The sequence below is a fragment of the Chenopodium quinoa genome, unplaced genomic scaffold (genome assembly GCF_001683475.1).
Source record: "Chenopodium quinoa cultivar QQ74 unplaced genomic scaffold, ASM168347v1, whole genome shotgun sequence".
Classification (NCBI taxonomy): domain Eukaryota; kingdom Viridiplantae; phylum Streptophyta; class Magnoliopsida; order Caryophyllales; family Amaranthaceae; genus Chenopodium; species Chenopodium quinoa.
The window spans coordinates 4,089,235-4,108,431 of record NW_018742681.1 but is presented as its reverse complement, the minus strand read 5'-3'; the positions used below and the strand labels follow the sequence as shown (position 1 = coordinate 4,108,431).

The 19,197-nt window shown below is 36.1% G+C and overlaps 2 protein-coding genes across 7 annotated transcripts; both read left to right on the top strand.

The window, feature by feature from the left end:
• The first annotated feature begins 644 nt into the window (after positions 1–644).
• Positions 645–14,646, top strand: LOC110722434 (probable aspartyl aminopeptidase). Of its 6 annotated transcripts, none has more exons than XR_002511603.1 (11): positions 645–1,644; positions 1,728–1,815; positions 3,531–3,666; positions 6,886–7,158; positions 7,919–8,066; positions 8,891–9,130; positions 9,604–9,736; positions 10,085–10,266; positions 12,680–12,792; positions 13,910–14,107; positions 14,280–14,646. XR_002511603.1 is itself a non-coding variant. In XM_021901706.1 (11 exons), exons 1-11 carry the CDS (start codon positions 1,468–1,470, stop codon positions 14,160–14,162), a joined length of 1,407 nt encoding a protein of 468 aa, XP_021757398.1. In that variant the 5' UTR covers positions 645–1,467; the 3' UTR covers positions 14,163–14,646. The 6 variants fall into 6 exon arrangements, 4 of the variants coding, with proteins under 4 accessions (XP_021757398.1, XP_021757397.1, XP_021757396.1 ...); XR_002511602.1 differs by having other exon boundaries at positions 14,265–14,646; XM_021901706.1 differs by having other exon boundaries at positions 8,891–8,929; positions 13,910–14,014; positions 14,150–14,646.
• Positions 14,647–14,758: 112 nt separating this feature from the next.
• On the top strand, positions 14,759–16,258 carry LOC110722435. Its single transcript, XM_021901709.1, has one exon. The coding sequence runs from the start codon at positions 14,968–14,970 to the stop codon at positions 15,970–15,972; it is 1,005 nt and encodes a 334-aa protein (XP_021757401.1). The 5' UTR covers positions 14,759–14,967; the 3' UTR covers positions 15,973–16,258.
• The last annotated feature ends 2,939 nt before the right edge of the window (positions 16,259–19,197 follow it).

The following is a 19,197-nucleotide window of genomic DNA, read 5'->3' as shown; positions in this document are numbered from 1 at the left end:
ATAAATTCGCTTCCTAGCTTTCCCTAAAAAAAAAAAAGGAGTATTACACACTCAGTGTAAATGTAGTGCCTCCCGTCTTATAGTATGTAGTTATTGATGATTTCGAACGTACAATGTAATTTTAATCATTGGTTATACACTCGTATAAACGAATTGGTGGGCTCGTAGTCATCCACAATTTTTACTCATTTTCATTTTTCGTGTCACCCTATTGTGTTTCGCTCAAAGGTGATCAAAATTTAGGTCGGCCCGAGCCTTAACACAATTTCTCGTGTTTAAACCCACCAAAAAGTAGCAGGCTTGTCCAGTGGCGGAGCCAGGATTTGTAATCCGGGGGGACAATTTTTAGATGTTTAATAATCGACAATAATTATAAGAAAAAAGAAATTGATCACATAAATTGTTTAATATATATTTGAAATCGCTTATGAGATACGACAATTATTCTTATATGGTGAAAGAGGAGTTGTTAAAAAATTAATTGCATATTAAGAAATTTATTAACCAAATTTTTTTTTTTATGCTGGTAAACCCCAATTTTAAGGTATGTAATCCTTAATAATCGATAAATATGATTTATCAAATGATAAGCATTTACACAAATTGATAGTAGATGTAAAGGGATTTGGGTTACATTTTAAAAAAAAAATAATAATAAATAAATAAACTTTCTTTGACTAAAAATAAAATTGGAAACTTAGTTCCAAACAAGCTATAAAAAAATAGAATTTAGGCACACATAATTAGAGAGATAAAAAAATACGGAGACATGTGTTCATTACAAATAGTTTAATAACACATTAGTAATCACTATCAACAAGGCGATACTTGATTAAACAGTTAAATGAGAGTAATTAGAGGTTTGAAGACTTATAATACTTTGTATATATAAATTACATACTATATAATGAAATTTAAAAACCAGTAAAAAAAAAAATGGCAAAATCCAAAAACAAGAAAAAGAAGTTAAATAGGAGCACTTTGTATAAACTATAAAATGAAATAAAAATAAAGTCCAAAAATAGCAAAAAGAAACAAAAAAAATGATCGGGTAAAGAATCGAACCTAGGATCAAAGAGAAATACAAGCTTTACTCAAGCCCATCAACCACCAGACCAAATGTTGTCTTTGTTATATAAGGTATACATGTAAGGTATTTATTCTTATTTACAGCATTTATTTAAGCTAACATAAATTAAATTTTTTTTTGGAAAAATGGGGGGACAACCGTCCCCCCTTGTTCCTACATGGCTCCGCCCCTGGGCTTGTCTGGCCAAATCGGCTTTTCGGGTCAGATTCGGACTTTTTAATAAGAAATGTGTTTTTAAGTTTGCCCAAATCCGTCCTATGTTTGGCTGAATCGGGTCAGGTGAATGTTGCTGGTCTCTCTTCCCTCTTTGTTCCATCATCTATTTTCTGTCTATTAATTCATTCAATCAGTTGTGTAAAAGCTTAAAGAACGCAAAAATGGCGACTGTTGCTAGACTGCAACTTCTCCAACTACATCCACACCCTAAACTCCTCAAACCCTGTTTTCTCTCTCCTCGCATCAAATTCAAACTCCCCAATTTCTGTTTCTCCTCTTCTTCGCGAAGCTTCTCTGCCTTTCGTTGCCTTTCCTCCAATACCGATCAAATTCGTCAGGTTTTTTTCTTCAAAAAGAAATTCATTTCTTCAAATTCGTTATAGTATTTATCAATTTATTAGTAACTTCAATTTATATGTAGAATTCTTCCCATAATGAAAAAGATGGGTCAATTGTTGGGGATTTGCTAAATTATCTCAATGAATCATGGACCCAATTTCATGCCACTGGTATGTTATAAGAACAATTTCAACTTATTTTATTTTGTTTTTACGAATTTTTTTCCTGCAAATGCGTAAAAATTTGAATTTTGCGTCAGTTTTATTTGAGCTATTTATTTATATTTAGACTTTTAATTGTGTGTATTTTAATCATGCTGAACTTATAGGTCAGAAAATAATCAATGTGATGTTTATGGTTCGAATTTGCACCGGATTACTAAAAGTTAGTAAAGTTTTTAGTGAATTAATTCAAGAAATGTACTCAACTACGATTAATAATTGTAGTCGGAAGAAATAGTGATTACCAGACAGATTTGTATTACTCCCTCCATTGCCAAAACTTTGACTTGCTTACTGTAGAGTTGTTAAGAACGCATGGAATAAATGAATGGGGTGTAAGTAAAAAGTGAATAAAGTAAGAGAAATGGGTGAAAAGTTGAAGGGTGTAAGAAAAAGGTGGATAAAGTAAGTGAAGTGGTAAAAAAGTTTAAATAGTCTGGGGTATGAAGTTAAACTATCAAAAGGGGGTTTTAAAAGAGGGAATAAAGTAGAAGTGTGTCAAGTTTTTTCTTTATTAGTTTATTATCACTCAAAATGGAAGGCGAATCAAACTTTTGGGATTGGAGGGAGTGTAAGAAAACTCTATGTGTAAACGTATATGCTGGACAACACACTTCTTTGCATAGACAATTTTCCAATTTTTACGGATGCATAATTGATTAACTCTTTGGGTTCTGTGATTTTCTGTTATGAGGTTAGTAATTTAGTAGGTATCTATATTTGCATTGTAATTGGTATTGAGAAAGTTATCAAAATATCTACGCTATAGTTATGTTTTATTTTTTATTATTTGTGCAATAATTGTTGCACATTTGATTTTGTATTGTGTAGAGTATTAAATATTAGAAATTGCGACGGTTGAGTACAAGATGGAAAAAATAGAAGGTGGCTTTGAAAATTGCATTTTGTTATTCGCACTAGATTAGACAACTAGACTAGCTTACTCAAAAATTTGAGATTTGGACTGATGATTTTTCATTCCAAAGTTGAAATAGTTTCTCCTCTTTCAAGCAACTAAGTCAAGCAACTCATCAAAATGACTGTATGTTTGTCATGAAGTTCGTGGATTTTTTTTGTTGGTTTTTAAATTAATGATGATTTTGTAGTAAAATGAATATATCTAATGTCAAATCATATAACGGTAGGCTGGGAGACATGAGGCATTGACTGACTGTTTTATGTGGTTCTTTCTCCATGATAAGATGAGTAATTCTTAATACATTTATCTTAATTAATCATTGAATAAAATGTTCTCGTACCTGTTATTTAGTTAATAATACAGAGTAACACCATGTGGTATTGTTGTGGAGATAAAGGTGGTAAGATGGTAAATAATCTGTGCCAAAATTTGAATAAAGTAGAAGTGGGTACATAAGAAAAAAAAAATAGAAATAAAAAACAATAAATAGTCATAGGGGGTAGTAAATTTACGGATCTAGGACTACTGGTGTTGTTGATTCCTACATAGCATTTTGTTTTTATTAGTAAAATAAGACTCTTAGATCAACTTCTTTAATTTGGTAACCACATAATCTCCTGCTGCTGACATGAGGCCTCTATGCACATTTACCTGCAATCGATTAGCTCTTATGAAGGCCTTTTTTTCGAGAAGAGAAACATTTTAAGTCCGTCCTTTCTTTCTGATCACAGTAACATCATTGCAGCTGAAGCTAAAAGGCAACTACTTGCTGCTGGCTTCCACCTACTGAATGAGAATGAAGAATGGGAACTCAAGCCTGGTGGTCGATACTTTTTCACAAGAAATATGTCTTCTTTGGTTGCTTTTTCCATTGGTGAAAAGTAAGATATAAGCTTGTTTAAGTGCAATTCTCATATACTTAAGTTATTTACTAAGTAATAGTTGTTTAAAGATTTAAAAAAATTGGCTTACTTTTTGATAATGTTACTTCTTTGATTGATGGTAGCTTGCTCTCCTACTATGTACTTTTAGTTTCTCCTCGTTTGATGACACTCGCTCTCTTCAATACCTTGCTGTATTCTATTTGAACTTGTATTTGACCATAATTACCTAATTTGTATCACGTTTAGGGCCTTTAGGCTTAAAATGTAGTATGGGTATGTGATATGTCTTACAGGGAATGTGTGGGGATATATATTATTGATGGTCAAAACTTTGTGAATCTCTCTTGACATTTTTTTTCCATGTGTAATATTGCCTTTAAAGCAGAAAAAAAGTCAATGAAATAGCTTTCATAATGAAATAAACTTTATGTATACTTGCTGGCTGCTGTAGTTTGGTGTTTCATGTATACCTGCTGTATTTAGTTCAAGCTCCATAGTGTTCTTTTGTTTTCCTTTAGTGTAGGGTCATATTTATGGTTACCCCACACTCCACAGGACTCTGACTCCGAGCAATGTATCTAAAACAAGAATAAGAACAAGAACAATCAAAGCCTTAATCCCAAATTAATACCAAAGATGGGGCAGGCTACATGAGCCAAGATTTTATCTCCAGTACTTGCCAATCATGATCCTCTCATTCCATTTTCTTTTGTCAATTCTCCTGCTAACGCAACTTCTTGTCCTTGACTCCTTCCATCGAAGTCATCTTTGGGGTTTATCTATCTTCTTATTCACAACCCTCTACTTGCCTTACTGGTGTGTCTTTCGTTCTCTGACATGCCAAACCAATATGAAAATTATTCACCTATAACAAAGAAGTTTCACAGGTTAATTAGAGCCTTACATTTTAAGTAATCTTTTGAGATTAACTTTATTTTTTGAGTTCTGGAATATTTGATGCTCTAAACATAAAAGTTTTTTCGTGTAGGTGTAAAAAAAAAAAAAATTCTCTCCATCCCATGTTAGTTGCCACAAACTCATTATGGTCATCCAAATTTATTTTCTTATTTGCTAAAGTGGAGCCCATCCATTTATTTCATATCTACCCTCATTAACAAAAAGGTCCAAATATGGCACCTTTGGTACTCCTTTCAAGTGCCTTAAAATCTCATCCAGCTCATTTGTGGTAAATTTTTTGGGACAGAGGGACGATTGGATTTTATTTATAAAACTAGTTTTAGATCCCGTGCAATGCACGGGGATTACTAATAAAATATATGAAAACAAAATAAGTTTTATTTCAGGTGTCATTTAACCTAATTTTGTCTATCTAATTTTTCAAGAAAATAGACTAGTAACTTACAAATCAAAATAGAATATTGAATTCAATTTGTCAAAAATGGAAAAAAAGACCATTGAAATTTATTACTTTTCAATGATTTTATTATTTCAATATAGAAATAAGATCTTTAAAATTTGTATGCATAAGATATACTACCTCCTTTTTTTTTAAGTTAGACATCGTTTGACTTTTACACTATTCACACACTACACTCTGACTCGTTTTTGTGATTTATAGATATGATAAAATATAGTCGTGTGGGATCTTGTTTGAATCGTCTCAATGTATATTTTATTAATATCCACTTTTTATAATATTACAATGTTAATAATTAGAGATATTAAGCGTTAAAAACATGTGCTGGCAAGCGTGATAATAGAATTGTGTCAACTAAAAAAAACGGAGGTAGTATATGTTTGTTTCCATCTGTCATATTCATAGAACTGTCTTCACAAGCAAATACGACTAAAACTTGAATAACAAAGAATGTTAACAATTGATTTTATCATGCAACATTGCCACCCAAATACATAAAATAAGAAAATTATATACTTATAGCTGTTCAATTTTGATTATATATAATATATTATTATTTCATAGTAATAACAAAAAATGTTAACAATTTATTATATCATGCCACTCCATACATAAAATGAGAAGATATTAGTAATACTAAAAATATTCTTATAGCGGTTTGATTTCGATTAGATTATCTAAAAAAAATCTTAGTTATTTTTCGCAAATATTCCGTACCACATACAAATATGATAAATATGAAAATATGCTGTTGAGTTGTTGTGGAAGAAATATGGTTGTAAAGTAGCGCTATTTGTTAAGTACAAAGTATTTTCTAAGAAGTCTTGACCCAAATAAATTGTGTGAAAAGATATGTCTAAATTCATAATTTGTACAATACATTTTTTCCAAATATATATCATACTATTTAATATAAATGATGTGAATAATATAAAAGAATATTTAGTTTAATATATGTGGATTAAATATATATGTCTGTAAAAAGTAATATAATATTGTGTGTATACGTGTAGAATATTTTCTTAGAAAACTCAACAAAATAAGATATGTAATGTCAATTTTTAAAGAGTAATTACTCATTTTTAGATTCTCTAATATTTGTATGTCTAATTTCTTTTTTTTTTAAAAAAAATAAAAATAAAATTAAAGACACACCAGGAGATTACACGTGTCATTATTGGTTTGTCTTTTAGTATATAGTTATTCATTGATTATTGATGATTTCTTAGAAAACTCGGCAAAATAAGATATGTCATATCGATTTTTAAGGTATAATTACTATATTTTTAGATTCTTTAGTATTTGTATGTCTAATTTTTTTTTTTAAAAAAAATTAAATAAAAATAAAGACACACCCGGAGATGACACGTGTTATTGTTGGTGTGTCTTTTAGTATATAGTTATTGATACCATTTGTCCATTGTAAGAATGTTTTGTCATTATGAAATTATTTCTAAATATTAGTTTTTAGAAGGATTTAGCTCTTACAATATAAGGCTAGACCGGTAGACCAAATGGTAAATGTGGCTAACAAAACAATCACCCCCAACATTGTTGGTCTGCCATGTAGTACTAGTAAACTTAAATATTTTTTTCTATCTAATGGTCTTCTCTAGTACTGTTCGGTTACTAGATTTTCTACACTATCACATCACTTTGTGTCTATAAGGAATAGATTTTAGACATTTTTTCGCCTTCTCTTTAACATGTGGTAGCATAAATGGTGACAAACAATCTTGACTGTTCTTTGCAGTATCTTCTGAGTATGCTTAACAGGTAGTGAAGACTAAATATATGCTGAGCAAATTGTGAACAAAAAGCTATCATCTGTTTTGCAGTTACAATACTGGCAATGGATTTCACATTATTGCAGCCCACACCGACAGTCCATGTTTAAAACTAAAACCAATATCAGCATCGTCAAAACCTGGATATCTAATGCTGAATGTTCAAACATATGGTGGTGGCTTGTGGCACACTTGGTTTGACCGAGACTTAAGTGTTGCTGGAAGAGTTATAGTTAGGAGTGATGATGGTTCCTTCATTCAGAGACTTGTGAAAATAAATAGACCACTATTGCGAATACCTACTCTAGCCATTCATCTCAACCGGTATGTGTTGCAAGACTTGCAACTCTGTCAAAGCTGGCTTGTGTCCCCAACATTTTTTTGTTTTTGCATGCCTTAGAAATTTCTAACAGCTGATTGCCAAAAAGGAAAAAAAGGAAACAGTGCTGTTAGCTGCTGGATGGATATCTATTTTATTAGGTTATTACCATTCTACTAAAGGTGGGCAGTCAATAATGAAGATTTTTACTTTTTTGAATTAGAATATTAAAATCATAAGGTCATTTGATGTCTGAAAATGTAGAGGGGGAATGCGAATAATCCTGTTATAAACCAAACATCTAAATTTGTGTTATCCAATTGAAGATGACAACTAAGACAGTGTTCTCCTCACCTATTCTCACTTATTTGAGTTATTTCAGGTCTTTTTTTTTTTTTTTTTCGAAAGGGAGTTATTTCAGGTCTAATAACTTTAGATAAGATAATATAAAGGCTAATCAGCTCAGATAAGACAATGCAGGGGCTAATCAATTTAGATAAGACAAGGGTTAATAAATTCCACTAAATTCTAAAAGGACTTTATAATCAGGCCCAATAAGGTCAAATTAGATTCTATAAGATAAAATAATGTAAGATGGGATAAGATAAGGGCCAATAAATTTTGATAAAGTGAGTCTAGGTATAAGATAAGTGAAATTCAGGTGAAGAAAACACTATCTAACTTTTACTTTTCCCCTCCCCATTGGGAAGAACCTGATATTGATCCATGGTACTTTATTTTCTTCTTTTGCCTCTTATCTTATAGAACAGTTAATCAGGATGGTTTCAAACCTAATTTAGAAACACAGCTTGTCCCATTGCTGTCAACAAGATGTGAAGAAGAGCTTCCAGAGTCTAAAGAACAGGGACCAACAAAATCTTCTAAGGCTTGGCATCATCCACAGCTTCTGGAGGTAATTACTGATTGTTGTTGTGGACTTCACCATGTATTTGCTCATATACTGCCATAGGCATGGCCTTTTTTTGCGGATTAAATTGTTAAGATAATAATAATATCATTGCAGATAATTGTATTTACTATTTAGTGTTCCCTATAATTGATAATCTCCTAAAGCAATTGTCATATATGTAGTTTAGTGTAAGTAGTTCAGTCATTTAGATAATCCAGTATATTACTTATACTGCTACATAAAAACTTGTGAAGCTGAGACTGGACATTTAAAATTTTGTATTTTCCTACAAAGGATTATTTCTTGGATATGCTTATGGATTTTTGTTATCCGGGTGTTTCATTTTATGTCAAAAAATAATCTCTAGACACTTGGATGTGTCAGGACCAATTTTACATTGTCATATGGTACACATTACAATACAATTCGTGGTACGAGATTAAAATCAGAATTCTGCCCGTAATGAATTGAATACATCCGGGAACAAATGAATGCAACAGAAAGACCTTCAACGATTGGGTCATAGGCTTGTTGAACAGGGTCTTATGGTTCAGCAAATTGGATCAGGTTTTGGAAAGTAATTATTTGGTTTACCGAATGGGGGTCTGTATCATGTTCCCAGTAACACTTGCTGGGCCACTTTGATTCTTGGACAGATGGACATGTAAAATTATATAAAAACAGACCTTACTCTAAAAATTATGATAATATGGCAGCTCTTTATCCCACCATTATTGATCCTTGCAAATTTGAGCAATTTGCCTATGTATTAGACCCATTCCCACTCCTGTTTTTTAATGCATTTTTTCTATAATATTATTTGGCAGGTTCTGTCTGAAGAGTTGGATTGTTGTGTTGATGACATAGTGAGTCTCGAGCTTAATGTTTGTGATACTCAAGCCAGCTGTCTGGGGGGCATGAACAATGAGTTTATATTTTCTGGAAGATTAGATAATCTTGCCTCTAGTTTTTGTGCACTTAGAGCTCTTCTTGATTCTTGTTCATCTCCTGGAGATTTATCTAATGAAGATGCTGTACGAATGATTGCTTTATTTGATAATGAAGAGGTAGGATTTTCTTGGTTGCCATTGTTTTTCTTGCTGTTGGAAGGGGATTATGTCCTATAATATGTTGACGGATATATATTTTGAATCAGTAGGCTGACTTGGGTACTTATTCTTATGTTCCTCTAATGATCTAGCTTGTACTGTCGTGACTCTATAATTTGAATTCCATTATTAATTTGTCTATCTTGTAGAGTCATAGGGTTGTCTGCAATTGGGACTGCTGTATTTAAAAAATTTACTGTTGGACGTTTTGCTATTTTCATATTTTCCAAAGTGATACTCTTGCATATGATATGCTGACTCTGACATTCCATGTCGTTTTACTATGTGCATTTGAATCTTTTTTTTTTTGTTTTTATGTTTTATGTGGAAATCCAAGTAGGCATTCTCTCTCTGTTACTCACTTTTCCTGATCACTTTTAGTAATCTAGTCATGTATTTTTAAATATATTTGGTAATTACCTGTGTTGCAGGTGGGTTCTGACTCAATCCAGGGTGCTGGTGCACCCACAATGTTTCAAGCTATGAGACGCATAGTTAGCTGCTTGGCTGGTGAAAATGTTGGTGAAGGGACTGTAGAAAGAGCGATTCGGCAATCATTTTTAGGTATGTCTGCCAAGGATCATAAATACTTAGGTGGATATCTAGTATTCTTAATGCCACAACCCCTACTCTGATGAATTTATTCTGCTGATGCTTTCAATCTATTTCAGTGACCTCCCCCTAGTTTTGAGCACTGAGTTTTTAATTTTTTAATGGTACTGCCTCTGTTCCAGAATAGTTCAAACAATTCTGGGATGGAGGGAGTACATAACTGAAGCAGTCGCTATTATGTGAAAAATAATTCACTTAAATTATTAAATTGTAAGATCACTTGCAAAGTTGCAATAGTGACTAAAAGTATGTTGTTTTGAACATGACATCGTATTTCTGTTTGGGAACAATGTTTAATAGTCTCAGCTGACATGGCTCATGGAGTTCACCCAAATTTTATGGACAAACATGAAGAAAACCATCGGCCACAAATGCAAAAGGGGCTTGTTATAAAACATAATGCTAACCAGCGCTATGCTACTAGTGGAGTTACTGCTTTTCTTTTCAAAGAAGTTGCAAAAATTCATAACTTACCAACTCAGGTACTTTTATTGATGTTCAGCTTCTATTGCGAGCTTCAATTGGGCTGTTCCTTTTCTTATGCATGATTGATTACCGTGTTTTCTCTGAGTGACGATTCAGCAATAAAATTGAACTATTTTTGCTGTCATCAAGGATCAAATAACCTTAGAGGGCAGTGGAATAGATACAGTCTATCACTTTCTTATTTCTGCATGCTGGAGTGATTCTACCCTTTAATTAAATGTTGAAGTTGGGGGACAACAAAGGCCATAGTAATAAACAAATAACAGAGCTACTAAGTTTATAGTGTTTTCAGATAGTGGGACCAAACTCCAAAGGCTTGTGACCTTTTGATTGTCATCAAGGCCATTCGTTTTGGACTGAGTAAATTTGAGGGAACCTTCTAAATTAGTCCTTATATACGTCCTCCGTTGTTGTTGTTGACACAAGAAAATTCATAATTCATGTAATGCAAACTGCATAGAGTCGTTTCCAAAGTTAGCAAACCATATCACATTAGAAGAAGACATGTGAGGTGATATGGCCATTCCTGACTGCTGTTTCGGAGCATAGCAATTGGTAGAGCCTTATCAAACCTAAAGTGCACACTTTAGCTCACCTTAAAGGGGACTTTTGTCTTCCAAATGATATTCAATAACTGAAATCAGCACAAAGCTTAAAAAGGGGGTTTTACTTGGAAAACACTCCTAACAATCACTCATCCTCACTTCTGAATTCTCTACGTCCTTTTATTGAATATCAAATGGCTATGCACAGACCCCTCTATCACTCGGTTGTGGGATGGCCACCTCAAGTGTAAGTCCCACGCTTTGCCAGTATTGAAACTCAACACTGGAACAGTATGGAGAAACGATAATGAAAAAAAGGCGAGAATTGCAACCATAGAGAGGCTGCTTGCATATCCAAGCATCTCCCTAAACGGATTTGCTTTGAACCTTACCAATTTTATAACTAGAATAGAAGCGTAAAAATAAATTATCAGGGTAATTTAGAGTTAGCCGAACATCTTGTGTATTCCACTCATTTTGTCGCAGACCGTACCTGCTTTTATAACATTGTACCATAGAGTTTTTTTTTTTTTTTTTTATTTACTCATTTTGACTTTTTGCATCATTTACATAATCCACTTTGACCAATCTTGTTAGAATCGTTGCAGTCTTATTATAATTTTACTTGTTTACATTGGATAAATGGTCAATGTTCCATGTTGGGAAACGTGCTAAGTCAAAATGGATAGATAAAAGAAATGGTGGTTATCTCATTAGTTTGCTACCAATCTTAGGAAGGCTTTTACTATTAAGAGGTAAAGTGATTAGAAACCTTTCACTTCAACAGTTCCAAGCAGCCTGAGATATTAGGTGTTCTAACTTCTAAGCTTCTTGCGACCTTGCCTCTTTATGCTGATTACATAATTTTTGCTATTACATGCTTCTGAAATCATCTACTAGAGCATCCAACAGCCACCCAAAGAAAAGACGTTTACCTTTACTAGTCTTTTAAACATCTGATGTTCATAACATTCGTAGATTGGAAGTATGGTCTCATTGCTGCATTTATAACTTTAAAGTATTCAAATCCAGAGTTGGACATAACTATATTGGAGTCTAATTATGGGGGTTAACTGCTTCTTGCTGTATCGCCTATGAGCTATTTTCTGATTGTATACTACACTGCATAAACTCAGCCATTGACTTACACACTAATAAAGAGAGTTAGGTAACAGTTTTTTGTTGATTCAAATAGAATTTACTTCTACACCATTATAGGTTCACAACATGGACTTTCAAACCCCCTGCATCTCAATGACTACAGTCCTCGCTAAGAAAACATCAATCCCCAAAAGCATCTAAATTAAAAGCCTGGACATAGATGCTTCTACCATCCCCTACATGCCATAAATTTAATTATTTAAGTATTGGGTGATACACCAGATTACTGAGAGTTGTAAAGGATCACTGTGTATTGACCAATCTGGCGATGCTTCACTAATGTGGAAGATACAAAGGCAATTTTTCAGGAAAAAGAAAAGCACAAATCATTTATGTGACATAGTGAAATAATACTTTGAGGGTTTGCTATTATTACCAGATCATGTCATAGATTTGCCTAAATCTTTCTTACAAGCCACCCAGGCTTCCAGTAATGTATTTATCATCACACAAATTTGTTAAGAAGGTTCATCTATTAGGCACCATCCTTGTTCAACAAGTATGGATTGAATTCCCAGAATCTATGCTTCTCTTGGAAACAGGAGTCATAAAGTTTCCCTTGACTTCTAATGCATTATCCTCTGAGAACACTTTTAAGCTAGTTATTTAGATTTGCTGTACAAGACTTGTTCCTTCCCTAATGACTTTTTTTGTTAAGTCTATATGTGTGTAATAATGACATGATCTAATTGTCTGCTTGTAGGAATTTGTGGTCAGAAATGACATGGGGTGTGGATCCACTATTGGTCCCATACTTGCTGCAGGTGTTGGGATACGAACTGTTGATTGTGGCATCCCTCAGCTTTCCATGCACAGGTATCAAACTGGTCTGTTCTGCTTTGGATTATAACAAGAGGGCTGATTTAGCATTGACTATGACATTGAGATGATAAACTTGATAATCTAGATGTGAAACAAGCTCTATTTCAATAACTATCCAGGTTTTAGGATTTTATCACCTAGTATCTACTATCTGGTAGAGGAAAGCTTACATAGGATACATAGGAAATAATTAGGCAAATACTGTGGGTACCACATGGTTTAACCAATAGGAAGGTTTACCCAAGGCTAAGTCATCTCTGAAAGATTGGCTTATCAATGAAAGTATTTCCTTATACAGAAGAAAATGACTATTGAATGAGGTGATTGTTGTCCTATGAAGCAAGTTATTACTGTTGGTTCCCCAGTTTCCTTGATTGTGAAGAAAGATCAAGAATCTACAAGGATGTTAAATCTTGGTCATCAGTTGATCGCTGAAATACGTTGGGAAAAGTAAAGAAACTAGTCTATGTTAAGTGGATACTTTGATGCAGAGAGGAAAGGTTGTGTGCACTTACAAGCCTAATTATAAGTGTGAAAAAAGAATAATTTTGATTGTGTTCTGTTCAAGTTTAATTGAAGATAGTTTAGTTTAGGTCATAATCGGGTGATTATTCAATTGGTTCAATTCAGGCTATAATCTGGCTTGTATCTGGATTTGTTAAAATTATTTAATTATTAGACACGCGTCATTACTAACTGTATTACTTTTGGTGCTCTTTGGATTGGGTTAGTTTTGGCGTGGGTCAAATCTAAACTATTTTGTTCTGTGTACACTTGAGCTTAATTTTGGCAGTTGTAGTTATATATTATTAATATTTGCAGATTAATGTTATTGTACGCCCCTATCTCCACAAAATTCTTTCCACTTTTGCATTTTTAAAGAAATTCTATTATTTTACGCGAACTTGATCCATTTTGTGAGGCTTTTTATTGTAATCTCCCACTTTATTTTATTTATTTTCCTTGATATGTGGAACTACAATACGCCAGAAGAATTTTGTAGAACTAAGGGAGTATGAATATGATATATGCTTCCTTAATTTTTTTAGTGCTAAAACTTTTAATTTTGGAATATGCTGCTGACCCTGAATGCTTGTTTTCTTGTATGTAGTGTGAGGGAAATATGTGGAAAGGAAGATGTAGACACTGCTTATAAGCTTTTCAAAGCATTTTACAAGACATTTTCCAGTGTTGACAGAAAATTATCTGTTGATGAGTAAGTCTAATATCAGACTTGATTCAAGCTTCTATAACCTTGACTAATGTGTCTGGAGCACCCTATCCTGCTGATATGGCTGGCTGATAAGCGGTCAGTCCTTTCATTTATTATAGAAAGAGTCTTTTTTTATAGGTTTTTCCATTGAGGCAGCGGTAGCCCTGAGGGAGACAGTATTGAGAATCATCCTATTAGTTCCTCTATCACATGTTATCCATAAACGACTAATTTATAATTTCAAATGAATTAGTTGCTGATTGGCCAGATTCTGAACATTTCAATGAGCCGGGTGGGAGACTGCTTATGCAGCCAAAAATTCAAGTGCATATTGACCTTGTGAAGGGGTGTAACAAACTTCTGGAATCAAATAATCTGTCACTTTCCGAGGATTGTATCGAACCTTGAAGGTCACTCAAAGTAGTTAGGTTGCAGTCATAGATTATCCTTGAAAAGCTTTTGCTGGAGTGCAGGATTGACGGCACAACTCTTGATCTCATATCTTTTCAATCACATTCTAAAAAGGCAGTATTGGATTTGGAACTTAAACAGTCATTTTTTGTTCAATAATTTCTGTTGTTTTACTAACTTTATGAACCATTTTGCAAAATTTACAATCACTGTACTACATTTCACGTAAAGTTTCTGTAGCTTTCATATTTCTGGTGAAAGGAAGAAATAATAAGTGAAAATTTTATATTTCATAGTGCATATTGCGGTTATCACAAGTATAAATAATACAATACTACCAAATTATGAAGTGTTACATCATTGTCTTCATTATTAGCATTTATGATCTCTCTGCCAAATGCGATTTACACTTTTTTGTATATGATCAACCAACCAAAACGGGTAAACGGTCGTCGTCTTCCTAACACCAAACATCTGACAAGTCTTAACCTTCAAACTAACTCTTTCTTTTGTCTTTTTAAGAGAGGCTGAGTTTGTGCTTTTGGATGCTCAAATCTGTCCACCATCAAATATTCAAAATCTCAATGATGGACAATCTGGCCCCCGCAACACCAGATGCAGATAGCAACTCCACAGTGGATGCCTCTCGGCCTTTTCACTCAGTCAAAGAGGCGGTTGCCATCTTTGGGAAACGGATACTTCTTAGAGAAGTTCAGTCACCTTTGCAAGCACCCTCAACCCCTCACATCGAGCAGGTTACTTTATCACCTTCCTTGGAGTTAACACCAAATTCAGAAAAATCTCATGGTGTTTCTCTCCAAATTGGTACACCTGATTCATATGAGTTTACACAGAATCCCTATAAGCCTCAGAGTAATGCTTCTAGTGAAGCTGTAGACTCATCGGTGTATGAACCTACACCAAGTCCTGAAATACCGAAAAATGAGAACAAATTTTATCCTTGTTCAAATTCTCCCTGGGATAAGAGCATATCACCATCTCCAAGTACTTCAAGTAAAGAAATTGAACCGATACCAAGTTTTGAGAAACCAACTAATGAAAAGCAAGGAAAAATAGTGCATGGAAATGATTTAGTGATGATGTTAATGATATTGAAGAGACTAGAAAGTGAGTTGCAAGAAACAAAGACAGAAGTGAAGCTGCTAAAAGAAAGAGAATCCGAGACAGAGGTGGCATTGGCTTCTTTGAATGCAGAGCTTCACAAAAATATGTCCAAGATAGCCAAAGCTGAGGCTGCTGAAGCCGGAAAAGCAGCAGCAAAATCTTTAGCAGTCGTTGAAGAAGGAAATCGAGAGATAGGAATGAAAGATGAGGAAACGAAAAAATTTGAAGTGATGGTGAAAAATGTGGATTCCCCTACATTAGCTCAGATACTAAGTATTACTGACTATGATTGCTATTTCGGGAATGGTATAAAAGCGAAGAAAAAGATGAAGAAGAAGCCTATTATTCCGTTGGTGACCGATATATTTCCATGGAGGAAGAAATCAACACCAACCAAATCAACTCCTTTGTATTCTTGGCAGTGACTTCTTTTACTTCATCCTTTGTTCAACTGTTAAACGATTCTTGTGGCCATTTTGTAAGTTCAAGTGAATTATTCCCCATCATATTAAAAATAGGAGAGTGAGGGACAGTTTAAGTGGTTAGAGCTTCCCTCCCGATCCAGGAGATCTTGGGATCGATTCTCACCCCGTCCTTCTCTAAAAAAGAATAATTAAATAAAGGGGTAAAAATAAGAGGCAATTTATTAAAAATAAAAGTTTTGTAAATCTATTTTGATGGTTATCCGATGCAATAATAATTTTTGTATTATTGCCTTGTAACTTGAATTATGTACTCGCACTTTGTGTAATTATTATTATTTTTTTTAATAAGAAAAATACAAAAGTTAGGTAAGTCTTCTTTCAAGACTATTGTTTCGGGGTTTTCTGATGTCCTGCGGGAGAGTTACAATTCTGAGACTGGAACCGGACGCCTGTACCTGCAAAACAAACGGATGCTCCGGACGATTGGAGATCCGCCTCCGACGGTCAAGTTAGTACTTGATTAAGGAGTAATTAATGCGGAAATAAAAGTAATTGGGTCTCTCTAGGTGAGAGTGTTAAATGTGCGTAATCTCTCTTAATGAGGATTTAATGGGCATATTTATATGCCTTGGGATGCGTGCCAGTACTAGGTTTAGGTTAAACCTAAGGCTGACTGGGCCTCCCACAATGATTGGGCCTTGTTGGCCGATTTTCCCATTTGGCATGGGTGGACACGTGTCACATTGCAATTGGTCCAAGGAGGACGAATCTCTTGATGACACGTGGCAGGCTCCTATTGGCCTACATGAAGGACACGTGGCAAAACCTGGCTTGCCCACGTGTCGGATGCTGATTGGTGGATAAAAATCCCCTAATCATTTGCCCCTCACAGGTGGCACGTGACTGGTCACATGTTACCTGTGACAGGTGTCGCACCGTGACAGGCGACGGCCTGCTATAGGTGTCACTCGGTGAAAGGCCGAGAGATTCTCCCGCCCAAATTTTGAATTTTGGAAGTGACCCTTCGCCTTCTCACTTTGCCTATATAAGGGTGTGTTGACTTCAGTCATTTTCACACTTGAGAACTTTTTAGAGAGAACATTCGGACCCCTGAACTTGCTCTGACATTCCGGACTCTTTCTGCCTACCGCCTGCTCTGACAAGCCGGCTACTCAGGATTTTCAGAACTCCGTCAACTTCACTTGTTCAGGTAACCGTCAGTTCTCTTACTCTTAATTTTCTCTTTATTTTATTCTTTTTTGAAATGGCACCACGGAAGCACACGACACGACCTAGGTTAGTGATCAGCCGGTCACCGGGGACGTCTGAATCTAGGACTAGGAGTGCCGCCTGCCCTTTTCCGGAGCCATCTTTGCCCTTTATACAAAGTCCGACTGTCTCTGTGTCTATGCAGAACATGATGGCCAGAAAAAAAAGAACTGCTAGGATCTCGAACTCAGACGGCTCCTCCCACCGGGTGCCGATTAGTGAAACATCTGACCAGGCGCCAGATGTGGAAGTGAACCAAGGCGGCTTGACAGCCGACAGTTCTGAGGGAGGGGTCAAGGTGACCCCTTCCCATTTTACAGTTGACATGTCTACATTCTCTCCTACTCCTTTTGAAGGAGAGAAGGCAGGCCCCTCTGGGAGAGGGAAGGAGTCGTCCTCTTCGGACTCGTCAGAGGACGAATCCGAGTCTAGTTCTTCTGGTCATGCTTCTCTGGACACGGAAGAGAAAAACAACCGCCTACAAGAGGCGAGGCTTTCTCACGCAGTTGAGAAGGGGGACAATTGGGCGGAGCCATCCGCCTCTTACCGAGAGCAAAATACCCCTTACTACTGCACTGTCCCACGGGGCCAGATCACGACCATGCAAGAGAGAGTGGGGAGCTTTATTGCGAACCACACAATGGGCCCCGACTTTTTAGTTTTCGTGCCGGATCCAGAAGACACAGTCGTCTGGCCGACTGGTACTAGTTATGATAGCGCCTTCTTTGGCTGCTACGAGGCGGCCATCAGGGCTGGGCTGTGCTTCCTACTACATCCGGCTGTTCAGCGGATCTTGGATGGGTATGAGTTGGGGTTATGGCAGTTAGCCCCAAACTCCTGGGTCAACGTACTCGGCTATGTGGCCGGGTGCGAACTGCACGGGGTGGAGCCAAACTTCGAGGCTTTCGCCCACATGAACTACCTCAGCCGGACCCCTAAGGCAGGCGGTACCGGCTGGTATCAATTGACGAGCCACAGAGGCTACCTCATGACAAGAGGTAAAGCAAACAAGTGGAAGGATTTGCGAAACACCTTCCTTATCATTGAAAGTTCAGACACAGAGCTGAACAAGCGCTTCAACAGGTGGAACAGGGATCCGCCTCTTCTTGCAGGCGGCCGCAGCATGTCGCCTGTTCCCCCTAAAGCCAAGAAAGAGATCCTGGATAAAGGACTCTTTAAAGTAGAGTCGAGGGTCGACTCTACTACAGGGGTACGAGAGCAAGTACCCCTGCACTGCGTCCCGAGCTTCAAATGGCTCTATGGCGAGTACTTTCTGGCCGCCTGTGGCCTTAGCAGTCGGTGTTCAAGAGGTAGCCGGCCTGTCAAATACTCTTTTTTGCCATGAGTTACTGTTTATCTTTTTATTAACTTGGTATCTTGTCTTTGTAGCGGACGCCATGAGCAAGATCACCGCTTCCAAGACTGCGGCGGCCATGTTGCGAGCCTCTATTATGCAACAATCCTCAACCGACTCCCCCAACAAGGGGGCGCCCTTGGTGAGCTCCGAACCTTTCACTCTCTTTTTGGAGTTGGGTTTATGCATATACTGACCGAGTGTTTTTTTTTTTTTTTTTTTTTTTTTTTTTTTTTTTTTTTTTTTTCAGACGGGCACTCCAAGAGCCTCTTCTTCCCAACAACCGGACTCCAAGACCCGGAGGACGCCTGTTGCGAGCTCTCCTGGTACTTCCAGGAAACATGCGGCGGCTGAGAAACAGGCGTCCACTGCTTCTAAAACTCCAATCAGGCCGCCTAGAAGTATGAAGCTGTCCTTGTGAATTTAGACTTGCTCCCTTCTTTACTAGGTCTAACCCGTTTGTTTATGCTTGATGCAGCCGGCCCTCAGGAGCCAGACTTGGTCGAGGTGGCCAAGTCTATGATCAAAGCCGTCCCTCCGGCTGAGAATGGGTGTCGGTACCCTTGACCTAGACGGGATTGCAGGGGTCCTTGCTGAGGTAT

Bases quoted from the DNA above. Each gene is read 5' to 3' on its own strand.
- LOC110722434 (XM_021901704.1), top strand. From the start codon at position 1,468: ATGGCGACTGTTGCTAGACTGCAACTTCTCCAACTACATCCACACCCT. The intron at 7,159-7,918 runs GTATGTGTTGCA...CTTATCTTATAG, and splicing joins CTAGCCATTCATCTCAACCG to AACAGTTAATCAGGATGGTT. The intron at 12,793-13,909 runs GTATCAAACTGG...TCTTGTATGTAG, and splicing joins CCTCAGCTTTCCATGCACAG to TGTGAGGGAAATATGTGGAA.
- LOC110722435 (XM_021901709.1), top strand. From the start codon at position 14,968: ATGCTCAAATCTGTCCACCATCAAATATTCAAAATCTCAATGATGGAC.